This window comes from Papio anubis, chromosome 5 (assembly GCF_008728515.1).
Source record: "Papio anubis isolate 15944 chromosome 5, Panubis1.0, whole genome shotgun sequence".
NCBI lineage: Eukaryota > Metazoa > Chordata > Mammalia > Primates > Cercopithecidae > Papio > Papio anubis.
Window position 1 is genome coordinate 76,556,502 of NC_044980.1, and position 21,104 is coordinate 76,577,605.

Sequence of the window (21,104 nt, forward strand, 5' to 3'; positions counted from 1 at the left end):
CACTTTTTGTATTTGAAAGTACATTGCATGCACACTTTTTGTATTTGAAAGTTTAAACACTTTATTTCAAACATTCTTTTACTTGTAAACTATTTACTGAGCATGAATTTTGTTCTTGGCTCTTGAATGTCCTCAAGTAGATCAAGTTTAACAGACAAATTTACAAATATTTACAAAACAAAATGTGATTAGAACTATAATGGAAGTCTACATAAGGTGCTATGAGAACATCACGGAGGAGGGAAATTTAACAGCTACCAGGAGCACAGGACAGGTCCTAGCTTATTGCTCCAATAACTTTGGGCCTTTCAGAATTTTCTGAAGCCTGAAGCTGCCGCATGCTGCTGTTTTTTTTTTGTTTTTTGTTTTTTTTTTTTAAAGCCTCTCCTCTACCAACAGAAAATTTCTCCTTCTTGCAAACCCTCAAATCACAGTGGAGTAGAGCATAGGCTTCATCCAATGCCTTTGGTATCAAATTCCAGCTCTAGCTCTTACTAGAGCTAGCCATGTTATCTTAGAAAAAGTGTTTGTCTTAAGCATCATCTATAAAGAAGGTTGACTGAACATGAACAAACTAAGTAGAACATATGATTATAGAAATTTGTGCCCACTTATTTTACTGACTTCTGCCTTATTTCATTAAATTATTTGAGAATCTTTAATGGACTATACGTTTGTTGAATGAAAAGAGCAAAGATTGGAATTCTTTCTATCTCATGACACCAAAACAACACTTGTAAAAATATGTATCAATTAAATGGTTTCTTGGACCGCATTTACTTAGCTCATATGCACATATGCTATATGGCAGGGAATGTTCCCTAAGCGTGGAGAATCTGGAGATTTGCAATGGTGCAGAGCCTAGGAGAAAAAAAATTGTTTACTTAGTCCCCTTTCAGCATCCCTAATTGTGTCTTGGAGGTGACTTGATTTGACCCTATAATGCATTATGCTGAACATAGGCTAAAGCTTCTTTTAAACAATGACCTTATTTTTATTGTGTTTATTTTTATTATTTCCTTCTATTTCTGGTAAGTTATACTGGTTTCTTTTAATTTAGAGTTTAATTTTGTAAAATAAACATAGAGAGATAGTAAATATTGCATGTGAATTACTTAAGTTTAGGTAATATTTTGCTATATAAAGATAGGGTTTTAGAAGAAAAAGTAACAACAGATAATAGATAATAGAATTATCTATTACAACAGATAATAGAATTCAAACTCATTTGAGGATAAGTGACCTGCCCCAATTACAAAACTGATACCGGCAGAGTTGAGGTGAACCTAAGCCTCTTAATATTACTAGCTCAAGGCTCTCTCCAACCTTTAATGCTCCTCTGATAAATAGTTTTAATTAATATTTGATGACCGACTGTCTTCTCTAAGTCAACTCCTTCCATCCTGAATAATGCCAATGTTCATGGATATTAATGTGAATCAATAAAAACTTAAAGCACAAGGTGGCATGTACTCAGGGCTGAGAACTATCTATGAGAGACAAGGAAAGGTCACAAAAATGTACTTTACAATGTTGTGCAATTTATTAGATGTATAAAGCAAATAAATCTCCATACATGTGATAGGATTGTATGGGATTCAAAAGGTCAAATAGTCAGTGATACGTTAGTGGACCAAACAGATCTATTTTTCCAAAAGCCACAAATCTGTCCTCGGGGGTAAAAGGAGCTTCTAGCAAGCATACACTTAAGAGTTTTATGTAAACAAGGAAGGAAGGCATTCTATCAATGCTGCCAAAATCCACCCTTCAGTGTAAAATAATGCTGAAATTTATGAAAAATAAGATGTCTTGTGATCCATGAGAAACTAAGGAGAGGAATGTCTCTAGACATTGGGCAGAGGGGGGACACTTTTTATTGTACGGCTTTGTACACATGTTGGTTATTAAACCTATTGGATGGCTTACTTATTTAAGCAATAGAATTCTCCCACAAAATGCCCTGACCAAATGGCTAACAGACTCTGAACCCTTAGAAAATCACTTCTTTAGAAGAATATTTAAAGCTAGAGGTTACTTTTTTGTTGAATTAAGGTTTTGCAGTCATTTTACAGAATACGATTACATATATTTTAGTTAGCAGATGTCCTTTACAAAACATGCCATTATTTTGAAACTGAGATAATTTTAGAAACATCATACAAAGAAGTACACAATCTGAATTTCTCAATAACGATATAACGGAATTTAAATTTTGAGTAGCATAAGGCAGTATCTGAAAACCGTTAATTCAGTTCCACTGCACGTTTCTCCTAGTTACAAACAGCTTCAATTTTGCACATAAGCATTGTGTATACATTTCAAACATGAAAACTGGAATCAAAGGCAGACTATAGAATACAAAAGAATAGAAAAAGATGCTGGGCAAGGACTTTCGGTTTTTCACTTTATTACTGTGGTAACCACTAGACATTACTCCTCATGAAAAAACGCAACTATTAATGATCATTTCTACGTTGAACGTGACTTATAGATACCTACCTTGTAAGTCCAGTGCTACCACAGCAGTATCGTCTTCTAATCCTTCAATCACCTCACACTTATATCTCCCATAATCTTCCAGAGTGAGGTCTGTGATGACCAGAGAAGCATCATTATCACTGCCTCCCTTCAGAAACACCCTACCCTGGTAGCCTCCATAGGTTTTTTTGTGGTATCCCATGGAAACAAAAACATCCACTTCCTTGAGGTAATCCGAAGTTAGCTTGGTCCACTTAATTCGGATTTTATGGATTCCTGAGCCAAATGCTGTAGGGTCTCGATAAAATTTGCATGGCAGTGTAACATTGCCACCTCTGTGTGAGAACACCTTGGCTTGCTCTGCTTCCACAAGTAGACGGGGGCCATTTTCTGCTATAATTAAAAAGGAAAAAAAAAAAGAAAATAACTACTAATATACTTTCAGACATTTTTGTAAAATGAAATACGTTACATATACAGGATATCTGACAAAGGATAGCTTTGGGTGGTTAGCTTCTCTACATAATCTCTTTTGAACCAAATAGAAAGTGACCTCTAATAACTAGAGGGTATCTCTAAAGTAGTCGTGTATTTTAAACCAAAGGGAAAGAAGTTACATTATCGTCAGTAAGAAATATTGGATATAAGACTTCACAGTCATTTGAAGGTCAAAGATTTCATAATAAATTCTATTTATTATCGTTTCAATTTTTTTCTTCTACATTTACATATCAAAAAAATAGAAACAAGACCAAGAGAAGTGAGAGAGTTGCATGACGGGTTCATCAGTATAAACCCAAACATTTCAAGGTAAGGTAAACCCAGCTGGGCTTTCTAATACAGTAAGTTTGTATTGTACTTACAGGCAAAATATGAAGCAACATGATTCACTTTCATTGTACTGTTCTGGCCAAAGAACTCAGAATATCCTCACATTTATGACTTCTAGTCAAGTATACACCTGCGTTAGGCTATTTTGAAACCTTTCAGGAAATATGTATTTCGTTTTCACAGAAAGATTAGACAAAGGTAATTTTAGTAAACGCTTTTGACAAATTCCAGAAGATTTTGAAATGTATTCCTCAAAATTTGAATGTTAAAAGCATATCCAAAGTTATACTTCTTTTCCAATTAACCAAATAATTATTTCCTTCTTTACCCCCTTAAATATCCTTCTATTCTCTCTCTTTGCTTTCTGCTATGTCTTATTTTGCAGTTATCTTATTACTTCCGCCTTTCCTTTCCTTGTCCTTTTGTTTTCCTCCAAGGACTTTATTGCCTTCCAAAGAGCACCACAATATCCTGAGTCTGCCAAGTCAGCAGGTCTGCCGTTTTCTACATACCAGCTGTTATTTTCAGATCTTGGCTTTCTCTGGGGTTTCCCCCTGGCTAGCACATTGTGCTTTTGACCTTGACAGTGTCTCTTGAGGATGTGCAAGATTTGAAAATGAGAAAGCGATATAAGTTTTCCTGGATATGGATATCTTTGTGTCCATACACAGCTTTCAAAGCTGCCAAAGCTGCCCTTCACACAACTCTACAGACCTCCTGCCGTGGGCAGATAGGTGTTGAATAATCCTTCACCATGAATCATTTAAGATGTCCAGGTCACCGAGAAGAGTAGCCATGTTGAGACACACAGTTATTGAATGGCAAATATAGGATTTGGATTTTAAAATAGAAAGTGTCCAAAAAATAGACATAGCATCTCTTTTTTTATCACACAGCAATCAGAATTAATATTTTTAATGAGCATATCATTTCATTTATAAATGATTTCCAAGCCTCAAAAAGCTGAAAAGTTTAGCAAAGCCATCAATACCCCTCACTTTGAATAGATAACGAAATGCAAGGATAATGGCTTCATTTAGTATTTAGTTAAGAGGAATCACAAATCCAGCTCATTAAGCATTTCCTTTATATTCCATTCTTGAGCTCATTATTTAGGACCATAGAATCTCAAGATATAAAAGATAAATCTGTGTAATTCTACCCTACATACAATTTTTCCCAGGCAATATCCACAATGCCTGCATGCAAGTTCTACTGAAACATCTCTAGTGTCTTCTTTCTAGGAGGAGGAAAAAGTGCTGTCGACTAAGTTTTCTCAGTAATGCCTGAGGGTCATAGGAAACATTTCCTTACCAGTATCTTCTGGGGGGCAAGGGTTGGGGGTGGAAACTTCCCATACTGGAACATAGTTTAGATAAGACACATAGCTACAAGAGGTCTCAGTTTCATTATTCTTTCAAGTTGTTTGGTTAAAAGTCAAAAATAATGCCCAAATGCACTGGCATAGAGGATATTATACAAGTTGCGAACAAGGGCTCTAATGTGACATCGACCTTGGTCTAACCTCACTTCCTCAATTTACTAGCTCTGTAGCCTTGGGCAAGTTGTGCAACCCCTAAGCCCTAATTTCCTTATATGTGAATTACAGATACTATTACCTACAATATACAATTAACTTAATACACATAAAGGGCTTAGGACAATGGCTGACCAATATGAAGTGTACACTGACTACTAAACTGTTCCTACTGCATAGATTTTACACAGTATTTTCCAACTAAGATACTGCCCAATATAGAGCATAGTTTTGTCATATATTAGTCTTCCATAATTTCACTTATTTATAAAGTTTTGAATCATGTGGAGTAAAAAGTAAATACATAAAATGCCACCTGTGAGACTTGGAAATAGGAGACTTGGAAAATTGGGAGGTTCAGTGTAATCATAAACGGTTCCAGAATGAACACAAGGTCTAAATGTTTTATAAATTAAAGGGTTAAGGCAAAGATCAAAACTCTTGTATAAGGGACTCAGACTTCTAATTTTTTTCTGTGGTTAACTGTAAACCATCTTGCAGTATTTTAGAAGTGTAGGCTTCTGATTTTGTTTGTGTTTTACTTCTACTCCAGCATTGTGACTAGAGGATGACTTGCATGGTATAATGTTGAAAATTAAGCAGACACCAAACATCCACTGACCCTCACCCAAAATAGTTTTTTAAACAAGCCTATCAAAATGTATAAAATTCTACCATTCTCATTTGTTTTGGGGTGTGTGTGTGTGTGTGTTGAGGTAATAGATGCCAGAAGTCTTTGACTGAAATTCAAAGAACCCTAGCAAAGATATGTAATGTATTTACTGACTAAGGCCATTAAGTTTCCTTAGGCTAAACCTCCAAAAATGGCCTTGAGAATAATGGTTTTGTTTGTTTGTTTGCTTTTAGAAGATCTACACTGCAGACTATATAGCACTGAGCATTGCTGGAGAAGTGGTCTGTTGCAGGCTCTCCCATGCCTTAGCTGTTGGACTCTGATAAGTCTACCTCATGAGAATCTTGAGCTTGCAGTTTTATGGTGGTGCATGCCTGTAGTCCCAGCTATCAGTAGGCTGAAGCAGGAGAATTGCCTGAACCTGGGAGGCGGAGGTTGCAGTGAGCTGAGATTGCGTCACTGTACCTCAGCCTGGGCAACACGGCAAGACTACGTCTCAAAAAAAAAAAAAAAAAAAAAAAAAGAACTGTTTGATTAGCAGGCTGTTGCACAGCAATTGAAATGCAAAAGATAAAAATAAACCTTGATCATTAGAATAAGTATTGCTTGTTTTTTTTTTTTTTAATAAAACTATGTAGCATACAACTGTCCATTTCTCCTTTCCCTTTCAGTATGAAAAGGTGCACATAAACATTTGCATAGTGTTGAAGAGCTTAATTTTGTCCATAAATGAGGCTGAATGTTGAAATTGGGGAAACTGCAGATGTCCAGTGGGGGACAGAAATTTTTTAAAGTGCAATTTACAGGTAAATAATTTCCCCATTTCCATTAGTGACAATGACTTGAAAGATCTGATGCCCTTCAAAGCTCAGAGTTGTTTCCAGGGGAAACAACAGGGCCTGGTGAGAACACTAATGGGGACTCACTGAACCGCTGGGGCCTCGTTATTATCTTACAAATTCTGCTGTGAAATCCAGAGGACATCATTTAGTTTCACCAAATAATAAAAGAAATGGCCTAAGCAAACAACTGATCTTTATACTTGCTATGAAATTTAGATGAAGACTTTTAAACAATAGGACAAACACAACTGGAGAAGAAAAACAATTTAAAACTATGACATTGAACCACTGCCTATTTTTCTTAGTCCAAATAAAAGCATAAAAATTTGTTTGGCAGTTCATACCCACAGAAATCTAGGTGACAGGAAAAAGGAAAGGGTGCTTTGGATCAAAGTTTATGTGTGTTTTTGGCTTTTTTTTTTTTTTTTTTTTTGAGACAGAGTTTCACTCTTGTCGCCCAAGCTGGAGTGCAATGGTACTATCTTGGATCACTGCAACCTCTGTCTCCCAGATTCAAGCCATTCTCCTGCCTCAGCCTCCCAAGTAGCTGGGATTACAGGTGTGTACCACTATGCCCAGCTAATTTTTTGTATTTTTTAGTAGAGATGGGGTTTCACCATGTTAGCCAAGCTGGTCTAGAACTCCTGACCTCAGGTGATTCACCTGCCTCGGACTCCCAAAGTGTTGGGATTACAGGTGTGAGTCACAAAGTTTATGTTTTTAATCCATACAAAGTCACACTTTAAACTTAGGTCATTTGTAGTTATATACTGTATGAATCATCATGGGAAACGATGACGGTACATGAAATTGGGAGCCATCCTGGAGAAGGACAGGGATGATCAGCTGTCAGGGGCTTCCTCACTCCTCTCCAGAGAGCCTTTCCCACTAGAAAGCCGCCTTTTTCATCCCTCCCTTCTCATGGTCCTTACACCACTCATTTTGAAAGTGAAGCCCTTGGGAACCTCCCTGATACAAATCAAAATTTCAATGTTAAAAAATAAGTTTATCTTTTTAAAATGAATTGAGGATGGTGCAAGATAGCCAGTCTTGATGTTGGTTACTTTCTTCACCGGTGTATGGATGAAGTAGCCTTGAGACTTTTGGATTTCCTAGATCAATAATAATAATAATAATAATAATAATAATAATAAATCCAACTGGGGAATGTGTTTAAGATGGCTAAATAAGAACATTAAAAATAATCTCTCCAGCCGGGCGCGGTGGTGGCTCACGCCTGTAATCTCAGCACTTTGGGAGGCCGAGGAGGGCGGATCACGAGGTTAGTAGATCGAGACCATCCTGGCGAACACGGTGAAACCCCGTTTCTACTAAAAATACAAAAAATTAGCCGGGCACGGTGGCGGGCATCTCTAGTCCCAGCTACTCGAGAGGCTGAGGCAGGAGAATGGTATGAACCCGGGAGGCGGAGGTTGCAGTGAGCCAAGATCTCTCCACTGCACTCCAACCTGGGCGGCAGAGTCAGACTTTGTCTCAAAAAGAAAAAGAAAAAAAAAATCTCTTCAAGAAAAAACTCTACCACCATCATTTAATTTTGTCCATTGTGGTAAAATATATATTTTAAAAATTGCTATTTTAACGATGTTTACATGTGTAATTCAGTACCATTAATTACTTTCACCTTGTTGTGCAGCCATCACCACTATCCCTTTCCAAAACTTTTCATCATCCCAAACAGAAAGTTAATTTCTTTCTGACTTTCCAAACTGATAGACATAGACTCAGTTGTCAGCTCCATAATGAGTTATATGAAAAAAAAAAATGCACAAGGGTTTAAAAATACTTTATTTTGTGACATTTGTTAACACTTTGGTGAAATTGGATGTGTAATACTAACACTTTGGAAGCTGTTATTTTCCTTAATGTAGCCAAAGCCTGCAGGAGAATGAGCAGCCAGGATGGATTTGTGTCCGTCACTGTGCTTACCATAGTCTATTGCAAACAATCACTCTACCTTGTTTACGTTCTTTCTCCAGCATCAACATAGTGCCTAATGTAATAAGTGTCTGTGACTGAAATATACTAGTGCTGCATACAGCTGGGACCTAGCTGTGTCAGTAAACATGGATATTTGAGCTTGCTTTACACCATACTACCTCTCTAAAATGAACACACTTTATAAAAATAGTTACGCACATTAAAGACACCATATTTAAGTAGAATATGCAATTTAAACATTTGTCTCTCATTGTACTTCACACGTTACATTTTTGTAGGACACATAATTTGGAAAATAAAGAGTGCCTTACTTATTAACCTTTAACTTTATAATTATTTTGTTTCCTTCAGACTGGAAGAAATCTAATTTTTCCTGAAACTGCTCACCTGGAGTCAGAAGAACCTATCTTTTGGTCACGATTCTAATGTGTCTAATCAGATCGCATCAGAAACCTTTCCAGGTGCCCACCCCCATCCATGCTGACCCCCTCCCTTCGCATCCAGCCTTTACTCTTCTTTCAAAGAGTTCATTACTTTTATCAGAGACCAAGTTTTAGCTTGCTTCCTAGCTATTCTTGAATGCAGAGGATCTTGAGCCTCTAGAAGGGAAGACAGTAAGAAGGGTAGTAGAAAAATGATCTCATTCTTGCCTTGTGCCCTCACCTACCTGATTTGAATTTGAAACCTGGAGCTGGGTGCAGTGGCTCACAACTGTAATCCCAGCATTTCGGGAGGCCAAGGCAGGTGGATCACCTGAGGTCAGGTGTTCAAGACTGGCCTGGCCAATATGGTGAAACCCTGTCTCTACTAAAAATACAAAAATTAGCCAGGCGTGGTGGTGTGTGCCTGTAATCCCAGATACTTGGGAGGCTGAGGCAGGAGAATCGCTTGAATCTGGGAGGCAGAGTTTGCAGTGAGCCAAGATTGCACCACTGCATTCCAGCCTTGGGTGACAGAGCTAGACTTTGTCTTAAAAAAAAAAAAAAAAAATCTGGAATTTTTCTCTGGCACATCTTTGCTTTCACCTGGAAGTTTAAACTTTGACCTGAAGATACAGAGGAATATGCGTGCTTCTTACCATTTGTGAGAATTCAAAAGTTTGTGTAGTTTGGCATAAAGTATATCTGAAAGGATTCACACGAAACTAACAGCCTTGGTAGACTATGAGAAGCTGTGGGGAAAAGTGGGTAGAGGAAGGCTTGGGACATCTTCACATGTACACTTCCATAGTAAAATAATTTTGAACCCTGTGAATGTACCACCCATGCACAAACTAAATAAAAATCTTATAAAAACAAGTGTAGAAGTTGAGGGAATTTAATTAACAAATAGACAAACAAAAACCGTTTATCTAGAGTCTCTGGAAATACACACAAGAAGCTGGTAGCCATAATTATATTATATTATTATAATTGAAGGATTTTATTTTCTCAGTATACCTATTGCTGTGTTTACTAAAAATGTGATCTTTAAACATGTATTTAAAATATGAAATACATGTTTCATCGCATTTCCCTATTTTTTTAAAGATACTATTGCCAAAGATAGTAATTGTTGTCTAGTTTTGAACCATATAGGGAAAAAACCTAACGCTGAATATAGGATAAGGGGAGATTGCTCTTTGATATAAAGTGATTGGTGCTGTTTTTCATCATCGTGACCCTGCTGTTTGGTCTCACAGGCTACGAGATCGTACTCCTCCCATACAGCCCATTTCCCAACCCTGCCAGGGGCTACCTTCTCTGTACCCACTGTACAGTCTTCATGCTCTGCTCTTTCCTATCAATCTGCAGCTAAATTGTGTTTTTATAATTTCTCAAACAGCATGTTTTGCCTTCCTGTTGAGATATGCATTATCACATGTGATATGCTATGAAGCATTCTTGTAGGTATTGACCAAATCCATCATCTTCTCTTTCCTTAGAGCTAAATGGATTATGTGATGAGAAACTGCTCAATACCAAAGGATATCTAAGACAAACCTTTTCCATGTAATCTTATAAATGTGAGCCTCTCTGCTTGAGATGGGCATCACGAGGCCCCAAGGAGCTCTAGGAGGTCAACTGAGCACAGTTTAAAAATCACTGTTCTGAGATGTACACCAGAAACTCTGTTAATATCCTGATAAATATTCTGTTTCCTCTTAATTCTCTTTTCTGAATCGTTTTTTCTAGCAGGAAGAAGTAGAGTGTGAGGAAGAAGTCTAGCTCTGTTCTGTTGATAAAGTTCTTTGTGGCTTCTGCCTTTCTACATTCATTATTTCATTTCTTTTCTCAGCAGTTATAGAGTATTAGTTAAGCATATGGACTATACCTTACATTGTGTCACTTAACTTTTCTGTACCTCAGTTTCCTCATCAGTAAATGGAAGTAAGTCATCTTCATCCCTGGGCTCTTATGAGGGTTAAAGGAAGTAATTCACATTAAGAACTTAACTTGGTGCCTGCTCTACAGTGAGTGCCCAGCTCAGGTTGACTCTTACTAGCAAACATTTACATGTCCAAAGTGTGCCAGGTGTACAGAACAGCTTCTATCTTCTACACTGTCTTCTTTACTGTGCTCTTCCAGAAGGCAATTCCTAGAAAGTACTGGTACCTGAGAAGTTCACATCTCATCAACTCTTGAGGATTGCCTAATCTAACGGTTCTTAGCAAGGCAGGAGTGCATTTCAGGACTACTATTTTAGAAGCCTTTTTAAACAAACTTATCACTATCTTTCCACCTATGTCCATGTCTTTGTTATCTATATCTATGTCATTTATATCTATACCTGTGCCTGTATCTATCCATCTATATCTACATTTATATCTACCTATATCAATAGCATTCAAATCCTATCTGCCCCTTCCTCTATTTCCTTGGGAGTTTCAGAGAGTTTGTCTTTGGGGTGGGTGTGGAATGTATGTATTTGCAGCTGCCATCCATTCCTTGCTCCTCTTACCCCTGTTAAGAATTACAATGGTGGCCTGTCAGAAAAGTTTCTCTAAAGCCCAAGACCAAACTTTCTTTTTCTTAGTGATTTCTCCTGAAACATAGTTATATAAATTGAATGGAATAAAATGGGGACCATTTTAACCTATTGTGTCATGCAAAAGATGCCATGAAAAGGCTTTGATATTGCTGTATGTTCATGTATGGGTTTGGAGCACTGCCTGCATTTAATCTCATCCTCACCACCTAACAATCACGTGACCTGGGACAAGCTATATAACCTCTCTCAATTTCGGAGTTTAACCATCTTTTTTTTTTTTTGATACAGAGTTTCGTTGTTGTTGTCTAGGCTGGAGTGCAATGGCATGGTCTCAGCTCACTGCAACTTCTATCTCGGCTAACTGCAACCTCTGCCTCCCAGGTTCAAGCAATTCTCCTGCCTCAGCCTCCCAAGTAGCTGGGATTATAGGCACCTGCCACCATGTCTGGCTAATTTTTGTATTTTTAGTAAAGATGGGGTTTCGCCATGTTGGCCAGGCTGGTCTTGAACTCCTGACCTCAGGTGATCTGCCTGCCTTGGCCTCCCAAAGTGCTGGGATTACAGGTATGAACCACCATGGCCGGCTGGTTAACCATCTTTATACCATCTTGTGATGAGTACTTAATGAGATGACCCAGGTAATGAACTTTTTATGAGAAATACACATGGTAAGTGATTTTAAATGTTAATATTAATTTATTACTATTGTTATCATTGTTAATTCTGATGGAACTTGTTATAGAAGTAAAAATAATCTTAGTATCTTTGTCAACTTAGAGTTGCCTGCTCTGGTTAATAATTTTCAGAATTTAAATTTATCTGTATTATCAAAGATTTATGGATAAATAACTAGCATTTAATTTTTATGTTTTAGACCTAGAAAACACAAACCAGGTTATCATAATTATAGAACGATTAAAGAACACAAGAAAACGAAATAAAATTAGAATATTTCACTAATGTGTTGAGTGACATTCTTAATATAAACATACTCTTCAGGATTTTAACTATATTAGAGGTTTGTTTCAAAGGATATGGAGAAACCAAAACATTAGCATGAGTCATTCTTCTTCATTAGGCTGTAATTATCTACCACTCCTTAATTACTGGAAATGTGCCTTTATGTGGTAAAGGCGTAGCGCTCAACTCTACTTGTCTCCGCTCAGACCACTTCCACTTTGTGGTGAAGTGTAAGGTTAAGTAATTTGTAATTTGTAGAATGACACTGTTGGTTGTATACACTGATAAGGCTAATATCTTCACTTAGTAAAGAAGACGTCAAGATAATACCATTACAGGAGTCAATCCTGGAGGCAATAGAGGATAAAAAAGGAACTGTGATTTTTTTTTTACCTAACAAACATGAGTCAGTAGCCTACAGTGGGTCAGGTAATAAGTTCAGTGGGTCAGGTAATAAGTTTAGTGCTGAAACAAAACAAAAGGTAAGTCAAACACAAATGCCCAGGTGGGCAAGGCTGAGGGGAGTGAAGTGAGCATCTGGGCATGGTGAGGATGATAAAGAGTGGAAAAGGTTGTACCTATTGTGGGGAGCGCAGGCCCTGTTCTAAACAGGCAGCAGATACAGGTTCCCAGTGATGCTGTCCTATGAGGACGAAAGCTGAAAAATAGCAGGCCTTAGGATTTTTCAACAGAGGCTAGAAATGCATCTTTAATGCAAAAATCTCCTATATCCAAGTGCTTGCAACTAATTTAAATTTTTAAAACATCGTATGAGAAAAGTAATTCCACACATCAGTGATCAAGGTTCAGACTCTGGGAAGTGAATATGTGACCTCTGCATTTTCCTTTATCCTAGCTGTTGGTATTGGGGGTCTTCAAAACTCATACCAGGTCTGTCTTCTTCCCTTTGCCTGCATATCCCCCCTCCCCAGGTAATCTCATCTGGTCCCATAGTGATAAATATCACTTATGTGCTGATGATTCCAAAATATTCTTGCATTATACTTCTTCCTGAGCATGAAACTAGTAAACTCATCTTCCTGTTGGTCCTATATTGAATGACAAATAACTAACTTGAGTCCCCTGTCCCTTGCCCAAATCTGTTCTCCCAGTCTTTCTCAATTTAGTTTATGCCTCCATCATCCATTCTTTAGTTCATGCCAAACTCTAGCAGCTGAGCTTGATGTGTCTGTTTCCCTTAATTCCTACATCCAATCTATCAGTAATTGCTGCCATTTCTTCCTTCACTTTTTTTTTTCTTTTCAAATTGGTTCATCTCCATCCTTTTCCACTGCTACCATCCTGGTCCCTGCCACCATGATTTCTCACCTGAACTCTCAAGATCCTCCTAAAAGGTAGCCTCGCCTTTACTCTTGGCGCCCCGTAATCCGTTATTCACATGGACTTTTATAAATGTAAATCATATTGTGTCACCCCTTGCTCAAACCTTTTAAACATTTTCAAATGATTTTGGAATAAAGTCTGAACTCTGTACTCTGGACCACTTATAAAGTACTGTGGTCTGCCTCCTGCCTACTCTCTGAAAGCACAACCTCCACTCTGACGGGCTGCAGTCTCTTGGGCTTCTTTTGGTTTGAAAGCCCAAGGCCTGATAGCCTATTCCAATCTCAGAGAATTTGCATTTTCTACTTTTTCTACCTGGAATGCTCTGCCTCTGGTTTTTGATATGACTTTCTCCCACTCATTATTCAGATCTCAGGCTGATGTCCTTGCTTAGAGAGCACCTCCCACACTAGTCCTCAATGGCGAATGAACGCCATTGAGCTCACTGCCCCCTCAGTGCTCTTTCACAGTCTTTTTTCCCTTAAAAACACTTTTTTTTTTTTTTTTTTTTTGAGCCCGAGTCTCACTCTATCACCCCGGCTGGAGTGCAGTGGCGCAATATTGGCTCTCTGCAATCTCTGTCTCCTGGGTTCAAGTGATTATCCTGCCTCAGCCTCCCAAGCAGCTGGGGCTACAGGCATGAGACACCAGGTCTGGCTAATTTTCGAATTTTTAGTAGAGACGGGGTTTCACCATGTTGGCCAGGCTGATCTTGAACTCCTGACTCAAGTGATCTGCTACCGTTGGCCTCCCAAAGTGCTGAGATTATAGATGTGAGCCACTGTGCCTTGCCAAAAATAACTTTTATATTTATTATTTATATGTACATTTGTTTTCATTTATTTATTCAATTATGTATGTAAGCCAAATAATGAGTTATAAGAAAAAAGGCCGAAGTTCAAGAAGCTTTATTTTGGAACACACTTTGATTTTAATATATTCTGGGAAGTCTATAAGATGCTGTTACTATATGCATCTTTTAGAATAAGGTATTCTGTTTATACAGAAACATTTAAATGAAGCATTAACTATCTAATCAGCTTTTCAGTGCTTCCATACTTTAAGCTATTAGGACCCTTTGTTAATGACTGTGATAAAAGTCAAAGCAAAATGAGGATATAAAGATAATCATATGCAGATTTTTGCAGATTTAAAGTCTGACAGCATAATTGACAACATTTTTCAAGATAAAGTAAGAAGTAATTGTTCATAACCCATGTAATACTGGAGAAGAAAATTTGAAAATTTAAAACTTTATAATTTACCTCTCTGTGCTGAAGAAACCAAAAAGAAAAAAAAAAAGAGAACAAAAAGCCTTGTATAAAAGTGTTCATTATTTTTTGCTAGCAATATTATTAGTCATAGATAATCATGAAATCATTCTGAACAAATATAGTCATCTACAAAGAAAATATATTTGTGTCATATATCTTGTAATGTATAAAGGCTACATTACACATATCTTTGACTTACATGTCTTTCCTTTCACCTGCTCTTTCTCTACGCTTCAGTAACTCTGAGCCAAAAAGACAAACATAATTTCCAATACTTTCCAGGAACAAGCTAAAGCAGGGAGGGAAGCAACATTTCAAATAGACTCAGCTAGAAGTGGAAATCTCCTCTCTTCAAGGGTATATTTTCAAAGCATTTTTAATTTGAACTTTCAATCCCTCTTTAGAAATAAGATAGGACTCTTTGCTCCTACTTTTTTACTGAGTCTCCGTTCTTGACTGTAGTAAAATGCTTCTTGTTCTAACATACTTCATTAGTTTTATACTTGATGGATTACGGCCTTTCTGGGTTTTCCAAATCCAAAATGTCTGTTTTTCTTTTGAGTCGACAGTGTTTGGAAAAGGTAGGCAGAATTCTTATTTAATTTATTTTGTTCAATACACTCCACAGCACAATCCGCAAGCATGTGAAAAATTACTCCACCCACCTTAGATGTGGTGATTAGTCACTGACTAACAGTGAAGTCAAGTAACCAACATGTTGAATTAAGCCAAGATTAAAATGGTACCATTTGTACTGACTACTTGATAATCATTCTTGAAGGCAGACAAGTCTAGGGCTAGTGTACTGTGACAACACAAAATACACAAAATATTTTTGAAGTAATTTTATTTTGAATGATTTCCTATGTTTTTAATGTTTTCATTGGAAATAAGAATATTTCTTTTAAAAAGATTTCATTTCTCCCCTTGATACTATTAGTGTGATAACCTCTTGATTGAATATTTTAATTTGTTAGCATTTTGGTGTTTGTATTCCAAAAGACTCTTCTAAAATGGTAATTTTCCACTTTCCACTTAAAATAAAGAACATAATCAATAAAGAATCTAAAACTATTATTTATTGATATTTGGTAAAATCAGAGCATCATCGTGTTGAAATCACTGTAACACTAAGCCATTAAGCTATAGTTAGTTCTTTAGCTGAGTCAAGGTTCTTGCAGAGCTGCAACCAAAGAGAAAGCCTTTACTATTTAATAGGGTTTTCTTGGTATTTGGGAGAGTTTCCAAATAATCATTGGCTTCACACATACTATGCTGATTACAGCACAAAGGATGACACAGGGAAAGCAATGTCTGTTTAGTATGAATTTGTTGCTACCTGCAAAGATTATTCAATACAAGCTTTTATACCTGGAAATATTATAGAACAATACTGCTTTAATAGTTCACAGAATAACATAGAATTCAGCATTCTAGATTTTTCAATATCAAGTTTAGAAATATTCTTAAGATGTATTTTATGAGTTCAGCTCTATTAAGTGATTTAACATTTAATGGATATGGTTCAAAGTTCTAAATAGTAAGCTCTTTTAGTTTGGTAACTAATTACTCTTCTCTCTACATTTGCACCTTCATTTAACACTTATTTTATTTTTTCTTGCTTGCTTGTTGCCTTGATAATATTGTCAGTAAACACACTGAAGAGATGGTTTATATTTCCACGGAGAATAACCCAGTGTTTTGCATGGAGATGGCCAATGTTCAGCAAACGGCTGAATTCTGTTTTCTCAAAAGGACGCACAAATGCAAAGAAGACTAGGAATGGGCTAGCAATTATGCATACTGACAGAAGCAAAGTTGGTAAGAAAATATATATTTCTGTTACCATGATTAATAACTCTTTATTCTTAGTAATGACTGTCTCTCTCACTAGACTATAAGCTGTTGAAGGCAGACACTGTATGTTTTGTCATTATATTCCTAATGCCTCCACATAATTGCCTAACACATTTGTTGAATAAATAAGTTGTCTATGGGTGTATACGCATGGGTGCAATATATGAGTATTTTTACATATGTATGTATATTCCTACATATATACTTTTGTTCTTTACTTTTAAGCTCATTTATTGTATTAATATGGTGATATTCTAAGTTTGATCAAATGGCAAGTCTATGTTTAATGCAGTAGGTTCTTATTATCATTTTTGGTTTCATGCCCTCTGGTAAATTGATAAGAAATTTTAGATTTAGTTATCTAATATGGATGGTGTGCTAATTTTTATAATTCCATGATGGAATTCTCTGATGTTTTATAGCTATTAGTTTTTAGACAGAATTATTAACTCTCTCTCTCTCTTTCTCTCTCTCTCTCTCTATATATATATATAGACACACACACACACACACACACACACACACACATTTCCCCCTATGATTTATGAAATATTTGCAGAATTTTTCCTGGTATTTGTAGATTTTGCATTGGTGACTGCAAATAAGATATTCTGCCTCAAAAAGACAAAAATAAATTGATTTAACTTTTCCAAACAGACTCAGAGAGTTCAAATAAGTTTTAGGTGGGAGACAAAAATTAAGACTGAGTAACACATATCCAGTTCTTCCATAAAACTTTGGCTGTGCAGATGGTTTGTGATCATACATTATTAAATTCACCTCCTCCTTGTGATACATTTTATACCACCAAATCCCAACTCTGCAATTATTACATAAGGAACAGTATAGCATTGCAGTGACCAAATGTAAATCCAATACTCTTCAAAGCTGCCTACATGCATGAGGAAGATTGCTGCAACCTGTCTTTGGTGGACTCTCATGGAGTATCAGATGCTGCATGTTATGTGGGAGCCATGCACAAGACCAAACAAAATTTGCTACCCAAATTCATAATTCTCTTGTTCATCTGCTGCTTCTCATTCCATGAATTGAAAATATTTTCCTGGGATTTGGAAAGGCTGAACCAAAACTTGATTAGAAAAAATAACTGGATTTTGGTCCTGGATTTATTTAGCAAGCATGTATTGATCACCTACTATGTGCCAGTTATTGGGTTTATGTGACTGGGATACATCAGACAAAGATTCCTGCCTTTGCAAAGCTGTTCTATATTCTTGTGGTAGAGACAGATGACAAACAATTACATAAAAATAAGTAGAGTATACAGCCATTGCTACAGAGAGAAAGAAAAGAAGGGTGAGAGAGATTAGGATACCAGCGGGTGACAGATTGCAGTAGTCAGGATGACTTCATTAAAAAGGTGAGAAATGAGCCCAGATTTGACAAAAAGGATGGGGTTAGCCAGATAAATAGACTTTTATCAGCCAGGTAGCCTGGGACAAGCAATGCAAAGCTCTGAATCTTGATTTCTTCATTCGTGAATTGGAGGATTGGTCTAGACCATCTCCACCAAAGTCCTTTTAAGTTCTTAAATTGTGTGAACTATGATATAGCTGATGCCAACATTACGGAGTGAAAGCAGTCATCTAGCTAACGTTCATTAAGTGCACACAATGTGTCATGTGCTGCTAAATGCCAGCGATGTCACAGCATTCAACAAATGCTCATTATGGTAGTGACAATTTAGAAGTATCTCATTACATTCTTCATTCATTTGCTCACTCACTTAATCAACAAACATATATTAAGCACCCACTATGTGCCTGGCACTGCTGTATAGTTGGAGTTAGTTATAAAGCTGAGAGACAATCTGATGAGGGAGGGAGGCATGTTAGCAGGAAGTCCATGTGAGGACTGAGCCAGATCTGAAGAAGGGGAGGCAGGTTCAGGACACACAGCAGGAGGAGGAACAGTGAACAGGAGTGTGCACTTCTGCCAGTGGTTCTGGATAGACATTATTTTTTTCTACTTACAGACACAAGCTTCTGGCAATTTCTTCTTTAAGCAAACCTACTTGTTTTATTTGTTGACAAAAGTGACCATTACTTTTACTTATTAAATAGAAGGACACAGTTTTCATTTCTGGGATTTCCTCTTGTTCTTCCTTACAAAAATTTAAAGTAGTGGATCTGTGCTCACATAGTAAGTACATTAAGGGAAAATATTATTTATGTTTGGAAAGCTTTAATTTCTACCAGGAAAGTAAAAATGGTCAGATAATGTTTAATGTGACTGGGGAGCCTAGGCACGGTGGCTCACGCCTGTAATTCTAACACTTTGAGAGGCTGAAGTGGGCTGATCACCTGAGGTCAGGAGTTACCAGCCTGGTCAACATTGCAAAACCCCGTCACTACTGAAAATACAAAACTTAGCAGGGCTTGGTGGCAGGCACCTGTAATCCCAGCTACTTAGGAGGCTGAAGTATCAGAGCTGCTTGAACCTGGGAGGCAGAGATTGCAGTGAGCCAAGATTGAGCCATTGTACTCCCGCCTGGGTGAGAGAGCAAGACTCCATCTCAAAAAATAAAAATAAAAATAATACAAATGGGGAAATTTTAAATTGTGAAATTAAAGAAGGCAAAGAAAAGAACTTATAAAATGTTTACGTTATTAGAACTAAGGTGATGGCCGGGCGCGGTGGCTCAAGCCTGTAATCCCAGCACTTTGGGAGGCCGAGACGGGCGGATCACGAGGTCAGGAGATCGAGACCATCCTGGCTAACACGGTGAAACCCCGTCTCTACTAAAAATACAAAAAACTAGCCGGGCGAGGTGGCGGGCGCCTGTAGTCCCAGCTACTCCGGAGGCTGAGGCAGGAGAATGGCGCAAACCCGGGAGGCGGAGCTTGCAGTGAGCTGAGATCCGGCCACTGCACTCCAGCCCGGGCTACAGAGCAAGACTCCGTCTCAAAAAAAAAAAAAAGAACTAAGGTGATGATATGGTTCTGTTAACAAATGTACTTTGAAAAGTATGACTTTTTTTGACCAGTATTTGTAGTCTGTTTTCTATTTAAAAATCAATTTTCCATAACAGGGAGGAAGCAATAAACATAATGATAACAACCACCTGGATAAGTATCAGCTCTTGGGAACCAGGCACTGTACTAAACACTTGCCACATATTTTCTCATTTAATTCTCACAAAGCTCTGTGGAATAAGCAGGCATTAGGCCCAGTTTTACAGATGAGGTAACTGGGATTTGGAGAGATTAAGTAAATTTTCCAAGGTCTAAGCTAGCTAGTGGCATTACAGGAAAGACTCAAACTTGTCATCAGAAGACATCTGCTTGAACACCAGATGCGGGAAGCACTGACTCTGACCTTGATGAAGTCAAGCAGTTACATGTTCATCTATTTTGCTTTGTATATTGGTTAATGGGCAAATGGTCATAACATTTCTCTCTTATCTATAAATGTCTTCTAAAAAGTTGTGTTTTAGAGAGTGTATTCTTCATCTCTGAAATTCTACTGGTAGTTGAAAGGCTACACAAAGTTTTTGGACCTGATACAAATATTGTAAATATTATTCTTTCTGTGTGATTTGATACTCCATATAAAACTCTTCCTAATGGTCTCAAGTTTCAAAGGATTTAAAAGTCAAGTAGCCACATTGTGACATGAGGAACAAAATCCATTAGTTTAGAGTATAGAGAGGGTATTAACAGTGGCCCCTCTTCCTGTAGAAGTATTTGAGAAGATAACTATTGCCTACATTGAGGACAGTATGTTATATACAAGCTAATATCTCGATTGCATATTTTTAGTAGACTTTGTGGACAAATGAAGTTTGCTTTCCTGTATGACCAAATTATTTCAATGAAAAATGAAAGGAAATGGATTAGTGCATGTGAACTTTTTATCTAAAGCTAAGTCTTTTTCCATGGGAAGCTGGGAGAGATTTTTTTCATTACCAGAGAAATGTTTTTCACTAGAAACACTTTGCATAGGGGTCTACACTTGCTATTTTCTTTACTGGTCATCTGCTTTTTTTCCCTTCTCTCTGTTTCTCTCTCTCTCTCTTTGTAATATCCAGATTAAACTTTTTTTGTGTGTCTATATATCTATAAAACCTCTCCCAACAACATTATGAGGAGGCCTTCAGAAAAATAATTAACTAACTCATACACATGGAACTCAAAAATGTATCATTAAAATGTTGAGCATCTGTATCAAGGCAGCCAAGAAGAATTTGAGGATGATTTGCACTATTTTCCCAATATTGTTCAGACCTTGGGAACTTGGTATCTATAAAATAGAAATTTAATCAAAAACAGGAGAGAGTAAAGATGTTTTTATAGTAACGTGAATTTTCAACTATTTTCTGTCACTAACAGAAGCTCATACTGCTTATCAGCACCATTCAAGAATCTGAGATTGAGATAGCTAATTTAATCATCTGA

At 37.2% G+C, this 21,104-nt stretch overlaps 1 protein-coding gene across 7 annotated transcripts in view; it reads right to left on the bottom strand.

Moving 5' to 3' along the window:
* HAPLN1 (hyaluronan and proteoglycan link protein 1) overlaps nt 1-21,104 on the bottom strand; it is an 83,583-nt gene that overhangs the window by 11,619 nt on the left and 50,860 nt on the right. For 5 of the 7 annotated variants that reach the window (XM_021939529.2, XM_021939532.2, XM_021939531.2 and 2 more), the window contains one exon: nt 2,500-2,871. In XM_021939529.2, coding sequence (XP_021795221.1) covers nt 2,500-2,871 — 372 coding nt within the window. The remainder of the gene's footprint in view (nt 1-2,499; nt 2,872-21,104) is intronic. The other 2 variants (XM_021939534.2, XM_021939533.2) reach the window with 1 other exon arrangement.